Source organism: Cyprinodon variegatus, unplaced genomic scaffold (genome assembly GCF_000732505.1).
Source record: "Cyprinodon variegatus isolate N-32 unplaced genomic scaffold, C_variegatus-1.0 Scaffold1304, whole genome shotgun sequence".
Lineage (NCBI taxonomy): Eukaryota > Metazoa > Chordata > Actinopteri > Cyprinodontiformes > Cyprinodontidae > Cyprinodon > Cyprinodon variegatus.
Window position 1 is genome coordinate 1 of NW_015151757.1, and position 13,632 is coordinate 13,632.

General features: G+C 35.0%; 1 protein-coding gene across 1 annotated transcript in view; it reads right to left on the reverse strand.

The window, feature by feature from the left end:
- Window positions 1-3,068: 3,068 nt before the first annotated feature.
- LOC107102721 (CUB and sushi domain-containing protein 3-like) overlaps window positions 3,069-13,632 on the reverse strand; it is a gene marked incomplete at its 3' end in the record, with an annotated part of 164,716 nt that continues 154,152 nt past the window's right edge. The window contains exons 38-43 of the mRNA XM_015402128.1: window positions 12,283-12,401; window positions 10,572-10,641; window positions 8,817-8,933; window positions 6,117-6,326; window positions 4,426-4,614; window positions 3,069-3,246 (exon numbers count right to left, since the gene is read on the reverse strand). Of these exons, the coding sequence (XP_015257614.1) occupies window positions 3,069-3,246; window positions 4,426-4,614; window positions 6,117-6,326; window positions 8,817-8,933; window positions 10,572-10,641; window positions 12,283-12,401 (883 nt within the window). The remainder of the gene's footprint in view (window positions 3,247-4,425; window positions 4,615-6,116; window positions 6,327-8,816; window positions 8,934-10,571; window positions 10,642-12,282; window positions 12,402-13,632) is intronic.

Genomic DNA, 13,632 nt, shown 5'->3' on the forward strand with positions numbered 1-13,632 from the left:
GCAAAAATCCTGCACTAAAACTTTAAGCCTCTTGACTTGTTCTTTCTCAGCAATGCTGATTAGGTGGACTGTTTTCAGTTGATGCTTAGTTTTTCCAATTATAGATTCTGGAATATAAAATTACTATGATTATGATTATAAACTGTTGCATTACTAGATACTAAAAAGTTTAATGTATATGAATACGCTCAAAAGGCTGCAAAGATCTTGCTCCAAAATAAGCCTGAAACAATTTTACGAGTTGAGTGATAGAGGGTACCAAAATTCTGCATTGAAGATGCAGGCGTGTGAGGGTGAAAAACTGAATTTGGAAATTAGCATCAGGCGGAGCTCATGGAAGCCACATTTTTTGGTGCTGAACTTAAAGTAGGCTGCTTCAGCACTTGTTGTGGAAAGAGTTCCTCGAGGAAATGCAGACATCTAATTAGGATGCCTCTGGGGTTCTTCCCTAAGGGGGTACATCAGACAAGTCAGACTGAGAGGAAACCTGAGGTAAACCCTCAATTATGTATTCTGTAGATAAACCGCAAGATCACCCAGGTAGAGCTAGAAGGAAGAAATAATACAGTGAGAAACAAAATACGTATTATAAAAGTTTGTGTTTTGGTAAAATGTTAAGAAATACTCCAGAACTTGCAAACAGCTGAAAAATGTAACCGAAAACAAAAGAAGGAACATTTCAAAATTGTTTTCTTAAATGTTCATCTGAAAAGATTTTCCGAATTCAATCTTTGGGGAAATTTACCTGTGTCTAAGCTGCAACAAAAACCTCTATTAACACAAAGGATTGTCCCTGATCCTGGTTGAATAGCTGAATGAGTAGGTGGATTGCTGTGGTCTAATAAGAGAGACCAGTAAAGCATTTATTAACTGCTCATTGCGAAGCAGAGACACCTCCGCTAATGGGAAAAGCGATGATGGTGGGAGGGTCTTTAACCCCTATAAGCCAGTAGGTTGAGAACAACGAAGAAATTACTTTTTATTGACAACAGATGTAGTAATTCAAATGAGAACCAATCATTTTTCATTTATTCAAGCTGAGCAGTGAAAGCAATTTCATCCCTGGCAATTTCAGACAACTTAAGCCATGATCAGCAAAATGACGTACACCAAATGCTTTTCCTGCATGTATGTGTGACTGTAATGTCTTATGTACTTAGAAAAAAAAAAAAAGCTTACGTCAGTTTCATTTGAGAGTTGTCAGCAAAATTGGAGGCTGCATTCGAGCAAGGAAATGAAATGCTGGCATCAGGGAAGGAATTATTTATGCAGCCTTTCATTAAAAACCAGTAGCACCAGTAGTTCTTTTTTCATATAGCATGAATGGTGACCTGAATGCTGTGATGCATTTTTTATTTTTATCACCCAAGGGGACAGCTCCATAACTGCCTGAGGCTTCCTACTCATCAGACAGGCAACAGGGAGGTAAAGGAAGAGGGAAACACTGAAGGGAAGGAAGCTGCTGAAGCGACAGACGGGAGGTAGCATTGTTTACTGCTGTACAGCTGTCGGTTATCAGCAGAAGTTTCTACAAACCAACAAACATCCCGAGCGACTCCAACATGAAGTTTTTGTGCTGATACACATTTCTGTCTTTTTATGCAACACCCACCGATATATCCACTGCACAGTAGAAGTTTTGTAAGTTCGATGAGACAAGTGAACTCAGATTCCCTTTAGATTCTCTAAGTTAATAACATTCCATATGACAATATAATTCGCTCTTGTGGGAAGCTGCAGGAAAAAAATGAGGCTACAAATGTCAAAGCAGGTCAAAATCTTTGAATAGTTGTTGGCTCAATTAATCTGGGTGTCATATCACAAGCTGTGAGCACAGCATGTCCAAGTGGCCTCTGGCCTTAGCACTTTGTCGACCGCTGAATCCTTTCTGTGCCACATTACAGCTTGCATTGCAATAACAGGAATATTTAATTTCCAGGTTTGCATTGTTACACATAAGGGCTGTTTTTATTTCCATATTCATCTGAGGGAAAGGCAAAATAAAATAATGACATAAATTGATAATAAAATAAAGTTTTAAAAAGAAAAAGTTTTAAAACTACAAAATAATCCACAGCTCTCCCATGATTTCAGTTTCTTTGTCATAGTGATCTCCTATTTCTCCAGCAAAAAAAACAGAATAATAATCCAACGACCCTTCACCATCTGTTCCTGTCTGCAGCCAATCAGCAGCCTGAAGCCAACTATAACTAGATGTTAAAATGAATACTTCACATTTTACCAATAAATTTAGTTTTTACGTTTCTTTTTTTTCTTTTTCTGCATATTCTTGTGTTTTCTATTTTTCAATACCTGAGTCTTCTTGCTTTTTGTCAGTGTTTATATTTTTGCTGATTATATTGTTGCATATATGTCTTATGCTGTTGCTGCTACATTAGATAGAATTGAATGTAGAATTGGGAGTTCTTGAAAATTCAGATAAAGGTTAAAAGAAGTCATGTATGTAGCAGACAGATGCTGTTATTGCATACAGGCATGTTATGCATGTTATTAGACCAACTGTTTTTTTCTCTTATTTATTATTCTGAAGGTATATTTCCTGAGGAATACCACAAATGAAAAAAAAAAAAAAAAATGTTGAATAATTTTAAAACAAAGGTACCAGTTATTTGCAGACATAATTCCTACCAATAAAGCAGAACAATATTCAAACAACGATGCATAGATGTTTTTTTTTTTTTGCAGATAGGTTGCAAACAGAGGTCGGAGTGATATAAAATGTCAGAACAGGAGCCAAAACAATTTTTACTGCAAGAATAACAATCATGTGACACTTGAAGTGGTTTATACAGAGGACACAGAATATCTAAGCAGAGAGGATGAGCTCATTCACCTTCAAGATAACATCATTCTCAAGAAATGTAACATTCTTAACCTGCATTGTAAAAAATCTATTTGAATGGATCATAAAATTCATAAACATTGCTAGTACATGAGAAGGATTCCTTGCCCTTGGCAGTAAGGCCAGCACATGGAAAACAACATCTTGTGTGTGCCAAAGCATGACAATGAATAATTTCAAACTAAGCAAAACAAATCTAACTCACCAAACAGTGATGTAGTCGTAGATGGGTTCAGTATTGATGACAGAGAAATTTATGTAGATGCCGTAGCCTGGAGGTACTCTGACACTCCACATGCAGTCCTGGAAGTGTGGGTACTCAGCGGGGTGTCCAGGGGAGTAAATTGTACCATTCATGGATGTTATGTTTCCACCACAGAGAGCTGAAGACAGAGAAGGTGGTTAAAGATGATCGATATGAAAAAGAAAGCTGTTCTTTTCCTCAAGTTTCAAAAAATAGCTTTTATAGCTGTGTTGTCCCTTACTGTTGATAAAAAAAAAAAACATAAAAGCATGGTTTGTTTTTTTTCCTTGTGACAATAGAGAGGGGGTGTACCTATAAGATACCACTGCAAAGCAAAAGCTCTTCTCACTGACAACTTGATAACCCAAATAACTTTGAAGATAAAACCTCCTCTGTCATGATCTAAGCTAAAAATACTACCCTAAGGTCTGAAAAAGGCATTTGGAGTTGCAAGGTGTGATATGAAGGAAGCGAAACAGAAGTATTCACTGGAGAATGGGGACTTGCTGACCTAAAATGTTCCGTATTGCTTCCCTTATCTAATCACAGATATCTTGCCGAGTGGAGAGAAATCTGCATTGTCTTTTTAAATTTACAAGGTATCCTGGCAATTTCAGTTTTTGTCATCAAAGGATTTGCGAATAGCTCAGCACGTTACTATATTATCTAATGCAATACTTTTTGCTTAGTCAGTAGCTTTTTTTCTTTAAGGAATAAAGAATATGAATACCAGTGGACATAAAAAAAATACCTTAAAATCACGTTTGAATAATGTTTTTGTTTAAGTTCTTCCTGATAGAAAGGTATATATGGGATTGAAACTTTTTGAATGCTTTTTTCTACAATATATACTCTTTTTATATTGTCTGTGTATTTTTATCTTAAGGGAATCTTACTTTCTCTTTGTACTCTATATAAGCTACTGGAACTAGAATTTCCCTGAAGGAGTAATCCCAAAAACTAAAAACTAAAATCCCAAAAAAAGTTGAGTCTAAATCTAAGTCTATGGTTCTTTTTAAGCCCCTTTCTGTGAAAGCAATATAATGTTTTTAAAGGTTATTGAACATTTATCCATAAACATAACGTTTAAACTTCTATATTAGAGGTTACTCAAAAGAAAAGGTATATATATATATATATATATATATATATATATATATATATATTTTTTTTTTTATAAATATGTATATAAAACATATATATGTTTTTTTTTTTAAACTGAACATATTTAAAGAACATACTTTCTGGGTCTGATACAAGGAGATGCAGTGCAGATAAAACAACAAAATAATGTTTGTAAGCCACAGCTGGCCCTCACCATCACATTTAGGGATGGGATGATTCCAGTTTCTGCTTACTCCATGCAAACATGTGAGGGAGGCCTCTCCAATAAGAGTGTATCCCTGGAGACACTCAAAAGAAATGGTCATCCCCACACTGTAGTCTTGACCAATCACCAAGCCATTACGAAAAGGCCGGGGATCTGGACATCTCTGCAGCTCATATGCTGGAAAAATAGTTCACATCAAATCTTAGTAAGAAAATATTTTAACACATAAAATACATGTTATTTAATAAAAAAAATATTCACATAGTTTATTACTTCTATCACATAAACACTAGACACATCAGTGCATGATGTATGATGTTATACTACTAATAACAAGTGCGTAACTTTGAAGTGGTAGGAAAAATATATATTTTCACAGATAAAAAAAGGAAATCTGAAATGTACAATGCACATTGTTATGCCCCGTTTAATCTGATTTCCTTTTATAAAATATGGTTCAGCCAATTGCATTCAGAAAGCAGTTGATTTATAAATAGAGTCCACCTGTACGTATGTAAGTGAATCTATTTATGAAGTATATTCGGTATATAAAAACAACAATGTCCCAAGATTAAAACTCAGGGGGCTGCTGTTCAATCCGTCATCCCAAAATGGAAAAACAACTGCAACTGCAACAACTACCAAATCATTGCCGTCTGAAACTGAAAGGCTAGGAAAGAACATTAATCAGAGAAGCAGACCATAGATTCAGAGAAACTCTGAAGACGCAGCACGGATCCAGAGATTAGGTTGGAAAATCTTTCTACCAAACACAAATAGCTTATAAATATGGCCTTTTTTGGAGTTCATTATTCCATAATAATTCCCTTTTACCAGATTTTTTTTTAAATTTTTTTTGGTGCACCTCACTTTTCAGATGTATTTGTAAACAAAATCAAATAATTGCATACATACCGTTGGACTGTCACATAAATTCAATTCAGTTTATTTATATAGAGGCAATTCACAACATATGTCATCTCAAGGCACCCTACAGAGATATTTCAACCAGATCATGCAGTCAAATTGATTCAAAGATTTCTATCTAAGGAAAACAAGCTGATTGCATTGACTCATTGACTCCTTAGCAATCCCACCCACCAAACATGCTTGTAGCGACAGTGGAGAGGAAAAACTCAGTTTCAACAGGAAAAAACCTCCAGCAGAACCAGGCTCAGTGTGAGCGGCCATCTACTGAGGCCGACTGGGGTTCAAGCGAAGGCAAAAAAATCCCCCCAGAAGTGTATTGCCCTGCCTTATGATGTGATAAAATGGGAAAGGTACACAGGAAGTCAAAAGTACTGTAGGGGACTCTATAGAGGACAAGTACTTATGTTGTACTGTATAACTATCTTTAAAACATATTAAATTATGTTTAAAAGAATTGTAGGTTGAACCTACTGTTTAGAGTAGGGTGTTATTGATAATTTCATTTAAAATTAGCTTGAAAGCAGGAAAATAATTCAAATATCATGTGAAATGTTAAATCTCAAGAAACTTATCTTTAGCTCTAAAATTACATTAAAACTGATTCAATTTACTTTATAAATTATTTTATATCCTCTCTCAAAGGTTTTTTTTTTTTTTTCTTGTCTGTTCTAAATTATGATATTTACTCCTATACTGTACCTGCTGCTACAACAAAACCAATTTCAGGACAACCAATCTTTGGTTCTTACCCTGGTAGACAATGTGGAAACCAGGCTTGTTCTGGGAATAGTCACTGTGGAAGAAGAGTGTGGTCTCATGTGTGGTGCTAAAGAGAGAATTAGGCACCACTGGGCCGCTGAAACGATCTATCAATGTTCCCGTCTCAAGGGTCCCACTGCGCACCTCCAAATAGTCATGAACAGGCTCTGTGGAGAAGTTCAGAAACTGCAGATGGATCCCTAAAGTGCAAAATGGAGAAGTTAAACTCAAAGGGAGGTATTGTGAATAAAAATATGCTATATTGTTCTAATATGTTAGCTCAGGTTATTTAAGAAGAGTATTTTGTTACTAGAATGAGACAGCATGAAAGTTCTTTGCATGCAAACACAGAGAAGATATCACGTCTCTTGCTATACACATTTTATATTGTCAGACCAATAAGACTTCCTCTTGAATCACTCTAATTTTCTAGACGAGTAAAGGCTAAAATTACTTGCTCTAAGGTAAAATTTCAATCATGAAGGCTTGCTCATCAAATAATAATTTGCAGTTTAATGCAGTTCTGTGAGACTGCAAGACCAAATGGCTAACATACTTTGACATACTTTGAGCTACAGCCCACAAACTCAAGTATTTGATGTGTTGGAGCCTTTGGGGTACATTTCACTTATCATGTTCATTTATCAATTCTTTCAGGTTACAATCAAGCTAGTAGACCACAAAATACCCTGACTGTTTCCAGTACAGTATTCAGAAAATGTAGCCTGCAGCATTGGTAAGCATTCTGCTTTAAACCAACCCCACTTCAAACGATCAGGTACTGTAAATGGACAACTGAGTAATAGTAGTAAGGATATCAAATTATGATATTATTGGAAAATAGATATAAATGACCTATTGCAGTTTTGGACCAGCAGTCAGTATTTCTACAAGCTTACCAAAGACATATGAGTTTGGACTCTCGGGACAATATTAAGTTATTCTGTTTTTAAATATGTTAAAGCTAAGTTTGATTGTTGCTTTTTTTAAATGCATACTTTATTGACCTTCAATATATAATTTTACAGTCTAAACATATACACAGTCACTTAATAGTAACCACTTTGTTCAGAAAAAGTTCTTGAATATTCATACCTATAAGATAACAAATTGTTCTGTCAGCAAACAAGAGCTATTTTAACAATAAAGAAACAATGAAAATAAGAAAACAACAATAAAATAATTAAAAAAGTAAGCAACAAACCGGGTAAAATGTATTCATTCTGTTTAGTTTTCTTACTTTTCCTTTCTAACTAACTAAAATCTGCCCAACAATTCTTGTACCCTAAACAAAGTCAAATCTGTGTTTTCTTATATAATGTAACCATCCATTCCAGTACTATGTATTTTTTGAATATGCAATCTTATGGAAGAAATTTCTTTCTTACTATTAGAAATATTTAAGTATTTCATCCATCCTTCCACTTTAGACACCAGATCACATATTTCCACAGAAGATATGGAAATGATCTGCTTTTATGCAGCACAGGATAACCAACATTTGGTATCTACATATTTTCTTTTGCCAGAGCTTATATATTTCCAGCCATGTCCTTTCCTAAAATATGAATTTATGGTATTTTTAAATTGTTTTTCATTCTATTAATGACTTAGGCTTCAATTACAACCTTTATGATGTTCAGCTATAAGGATTTTAGACTTAGATTTAAGATATCTACAAAGCCTGATTCTGCAGATGGCATTTTCCTTTTAATTGTTGAAAGCTCACCCCTGCTTGTTTATTAATACACTCCTAATACCACCTGGACTCTTTTTTTCTGCAATTTAAACCTACCATGCAATTAGGTGAGAATTATAGATGATAATTAATCCACTTTAAAAAATCTATGGGGAATTATGGAATCAGATTTCTCGGTTATTGTATTTCACATCTCAATAGATGTACCCAACCATAGGGTTATTTTTAATTTTAAATTAGCAGTTAATTTTTTATCACTGATAGTAGTTTGTTTTGGTAGACCCTCTGTAAACCTTTCCTCTATGCCCATCTTCCTGAGGAATTTGGATCACCTAATTTTACCAAAGGTTTTAATTTTGCAGTTTTTTGGGTGTGAAAGAGCCAAGTCACCTTGATTGTTGATTTTACAGTTTAAAGCAACCATTATGAGTTGTGAGGGATAGAATAATTTCAGTAAAACTCTACAATAACCATCATTCATAAATACTAAAGAGACCATTTATTTGTGATTAATGAATAGCTTATTACTGTTTTATGTCATCTATAGCATCTAAACCATTTAAAAAAGGTAAATATTGCCCTGCCATTTTAGTTTAACCAGTAGAGATAAGAACTGAACCTAATCATTATTTTTAATTACCCTAACATAAGTGGGCTTAATACCTAAATAAATTATAAAATTACCTTTTATAAATGGTTTAGATACAGTTTATAATAGATTATCAAACAACAAGCTATTGATCACTATTTAATTAATCTTTAGCATCTATAAATGATGGCCTTTGTAAAGTGTAACATTTATTTATGGTCTAATCTTGTTTTTTACACAAGTATAAGGGAAAAAGAACAGAGAAATGTATGAAAAAAGCAAAGAAAACAAGCACAAACAACAAAACAGCATAAGGTCAAGCACAAAGGAAGAGGAGAAAATAATGACAGAGGGTAAAGGAGTAAAGAAAAACAGAAGGGGGATGGTGGGCGGGTTACAGACCGAAGCCAATGGGGAGTTGAACTCTCCAGGTGCAGTCCAGGCTGCTCTGGTAATTCCCTGGGAAGCCTGGGCTGAGGATGACGCCGCTGAAGTCTGTCATGGAGCCTCCACACTGGGCTGAAGGAGACCAACCGAAGAAAAAGAACATGTCACTTTTCCACAGAGGGGCTCAAAGGAAAAACAAAACAATAAAAAAAGCAACGACTAAGGCACTAAATATTCAGTGTGGGCAAACGGCAAATTGCCCTAATATTTGTGTGTGTAAATTCCAGTACATAAATCACTGCTCAGGATCTAAGCCAAAAGAGGATGTCTATGCACAAGTTGTGTAAAAAAAAAGTAGTTCATTTAGTTGAGCTCATTTTATATAGAACATAGTTGTTTTGTGCTATTTGTGCTTTTCCCCAAATGGGGCTTCATTTCTTCTTGACCGGGTGGATGATGGTCTATAAGGGCGTTCATGCAAACATACTTTGGTACACTTTGCTTTAATGGTGCTTTAAACTGTAATACATGAAGGCGTGTTATTCAACATACTACTGTAATGCTGCTTTGCTCAGGAGTGGATGCAATTACTCTACTCCCTCTCCAGGCTCTTTTGACTCAGTGTTGGAGTCTGGAGAACACTTTTGCTTGCTGTGAAGGTGACACTTATCCCTCTCTCTCCCTTGTGTGACAACAAGGTGCATATAATCTTATTAGCATTCTTCTAAATAATTTCCCTATATTGCTGATGTTTTTCAGAGAGGCAAGGCCAGATGAAAAAAAAAAACAATATAGTAAAAATAATAATAAAAAATGGTAGTGGGGGCATCCTGCTTGACCTACTTGTCTTATTTCAAATTAAAGGGGAAAAAAAGCAAAGGAGTGGATAAGCAATTTAGTGTTTGTGCAGGGGCACACAAATGCTTTGATGTGGGCTCACAAGCAACAAAATGTACTGATCCTGGGGTGTTTGAGTCAGTTTATGTGCATTAAACAACAAAGGAGTTAAACCAACAAGTGAACATGTGCAGCTCGGAACATGGCTGTCAACAGCAAAGCTGGGATTTATGTCTATGCTTAACTCCGACGACCAGAGGCATTGAACATTTACACGAACGCTGTAAACATGCTGGGACTGTAGTCAGTGGTTTTAGACACTGGAAGAGTACTTGCACCACTGGGGGTAGGTTTGTGAGGCTGTAAGATTACTTGCGTACATGTATAATGGAGGGGGGAATCACTGTGAGATGGTAAAAGAGAATATACAGTGCTGCCTAAGAAATCTTTAAACTCTATCACGGTGGCAGTCGACATCAAAGGAAATGTCAGTGAGACCACATACTCACAACGGGAGGATCAGAATTCAAGCAACCTTCCGAGATGATACAAAATCCTATTGATTTCTAGATCAAGTGGAAAGCAAAAAATTCATAACAACTATCCAACACCACACAAGCAGCATCCCTTACACCAGTCTTACGAACAAATGGCTAATGCAATTTTTTACACAGGAAAGCTTTTGCTTTTTTGTGCCCACTGATTTAGTGTTTGTGCCTTTGTGTGTGGGTAAAATATAAGGTTCAGAAAAGTCTTAACGGGGGGGATTTAAGGGTAAATGAGTCAGCAAGAAACAGCAAATAAAAAAAAAATATATAAAAGAAAAAGCAAGAGTTTGCTGATAATATAAACCCACAGTAAAACCTAATTACATTCCTAATACACAGAAGGTAATAATATGTAGAGGGCAATAATATGTAGAAGGATACGTACCAATACACAAAGGTACGGGGTAATTCCATCTCCTGACGGGACCGGGCATGCAGGTAATATATGCATTACCCTGTGCAACAAAACAAAAACAATTAATAAATGACTTAAAAAACATGTGAAATTGCAGTGTGAATGTATGGGACATTTTAACAACTCATATTTAGAAATTTCAAAAGTATTTGTTAATTCACCATTGATATATTTCAACTTCAATTCAAAAACAATTCAAAAAAACGACTTTGGCATATACGAAATGTAAATCAAAAAACCTTTCTGTTAAACATTAATCCTTTTACATAAACATAGCATGCAGCACTACTTAAATGTCCCACTTTGTTGTATCGTGGGAAATTATCAAACTTCTACTCTCAGGGCATAGAAAGATACTTTTATTAAAAAGCCACGTCTTGCTTTGTTACTTAGATATGTATTGAAATTCAGACCATCTAGGTACTTGACAGGCTCTAATAGGTCAAATAAAAAAAAAAGCCATTTTAATGCAAAAATAGGGGGACAATTTGGGCAGTTGGAGTCACTTCAAGCATGTGTCATGCTGATGTGAGTTAATCTTTATCTTTGTGTTTGCTTGACTAAATATCAGATAGAGTAAATTAATTAAATTAAAACAGTAAAAGAAAACTATGGTTCTGCCTAAGTAATCTTTAAACTCCATCAAGGTGGTAGTGGCTATCGAAGAGCATGTTAGTGACACTAAAGATCCTCGACTGGAGACTAGTTTATTGTACAAATAACACTTTGTTGCCTTAATGATGTGTATCATCTCTGATCATCACTACGTTTGCTACAAACAGATAATGTCACAAGGTCCAATTAATAAAAATAATAATTAATAATCACTTGATATCAAAATGATTATGACATATGACCAAATGAAAACAAAAGACACATTAAAGAATCAATCACTTGAGGCTGTTTTGCCATAATGGAAATAGAAGAAAGATAAACAATAATGAAAAGGGGATTCAATGGAAGTTTGTTTTTTGCAAACATGATATTTATTTGTTATACATGATCACATTGTAAAGGAAATGTGTTATACTTAATCATAACACTATTCATAACAACTGGGATAAAGCATGACAGATAATGGATGAATGGATGGATAACTATTTTAACTGACAAACATTTTTCAAGACTGAATGTTTTATTGAACACAACAACTGATCTCAAAGACTCAGCCAGTCTAATTTTCGTTTTTAGGCAAAGGCTTAAAGGCCATTTTTAGTTCAGACACTGAGTCTGAAGATGTGTGTAAAAAAAGTTGCTGGCTGGTCCAGAGAGAAAATGTGAAATGAGGTGAATGCCCAAGTCAGGAAGGGGAAAATCAGTGTGGGATTAGTGAGGCGACTGCTCACAAAATCTATTGCCTGTGGCCTTAGACAGTTCCACAGCTCAAAAGGCTTCTGAAATAGTATGTACCAAAGAAGGATTGGAAAAACTTCAACCTGCTGCGTAACATTAAACTCTGACATCCCTATAACCAAACATGAAAGAAAATTATACTCAGCTTTAAAAGTAAGGTTGCTAACATATTGGTAAGAAAAGTGCCAGTAATTTGTGCTTCCACATTCCCAAACATAAACATTTATGGTGTAAGAGAAACAGCCTGACCTACCTACCTACCCTTAAGGGGCTTCCCTTTACAATAGCTACTTTTTATGATTCATCAACCATATATGGACAAACGTACCTGCAAAGAAAAGCCTTGATCGCACTGGAAGGAGACCATGTCACCCACGGTGTAGCGATCCCCCACCTTTTGGCCGTTACTTGGAGGTGCCGGCTCTGGGCACGAATCCAAACCTATTGCTTATGACAGAGTCACAACACACAGGTGTGGACAGCGATCATTCTTCTGCATAACTTCAGAAATGATAACAAGGTTGATCAGCTTTATCCCTTTTAAATGTTACCTAAATATTTACAGTAGGGTACAGCAAATGTATGTTTATCTTGGAGACACCGGGTTCGTTAAAATCAAATGTACTACAACTGTATTTAAAAATGAAATACTGCTCACTTTTTTATCTGTCTAATTATAGCAGCCAAACCATTTAGAAACTAAGGAAAAGAATGAATTTATTATTTGTTTGAGTAATCACAAAGTCTATTTGACTATGATTTTAGCAATAAGAGTGAAAAAACACAGAGATCTCTAAAGTAATGCTTGACAGAAGCATTAGGCTGTATTAAAACAAAACGGTTATTGTTTCACTTGCCAGGTATGGAAATTAATTACTAAATTTTCTTTTGGCTTAAAAGAAAAACGGTAATGGTTTAGGCTAAATTGGTGTGGGGCATTTTATTTAAATTCATCCAACATTTACTTTTACACAGAAAATACACAAAAAAAAACAACATAGTGAGATTTAGATTTAACTAAAGTGAAGTGAGCAATGACTCTTTACCTTTAAAACTTCAATATTCCTGCTTGTAGAATATCATCACTGTTTGATTGCCTTATATTTCATCACAATAGATGTATGGAAGACATGCACTGAGTAACCAACTAACCGGAAAATAATGGAAACTAATTCCAATAAGCTAACACACTATACATACCTGCTACTGGGTTGCACAGTGAAAAAAAAAACACTTTTTTTCATACGGAAGATACTATTTAGGGAAAAAAGTTTGATTTAAAACTGTTATCTACAAAGACAAGTCAGGTGTTCCTTAAGTCTGCAGGAAAGGGGATGTAAGCAAATAAGACTATGGGAAAAAGTTTAACACTAAGGTGCTAATAATCACATGATATGTAAGCTTTGAAAACTTTAGCTGTTGGAGTTAATTCAAGTTAATTCAAGTAAATGTGCTGCAATTGTTTTAATTTTAAAGTTGTTGTTTTTTTTTTTTTTGTACAGATACTTCTGTTCCTCAGCCTACACTACTGTAATCTAAATAGAGAAAAACACAGCATTGTAAGCAACATTTGTTGCAATACATTGTCAGTATTCTTTAGTTAGAATGTACTGTATATGCTTACATTTTTTTTCAGAAAGCAGAAGTAAACATTATTGTAGTGATGAGTGAAGGCTAA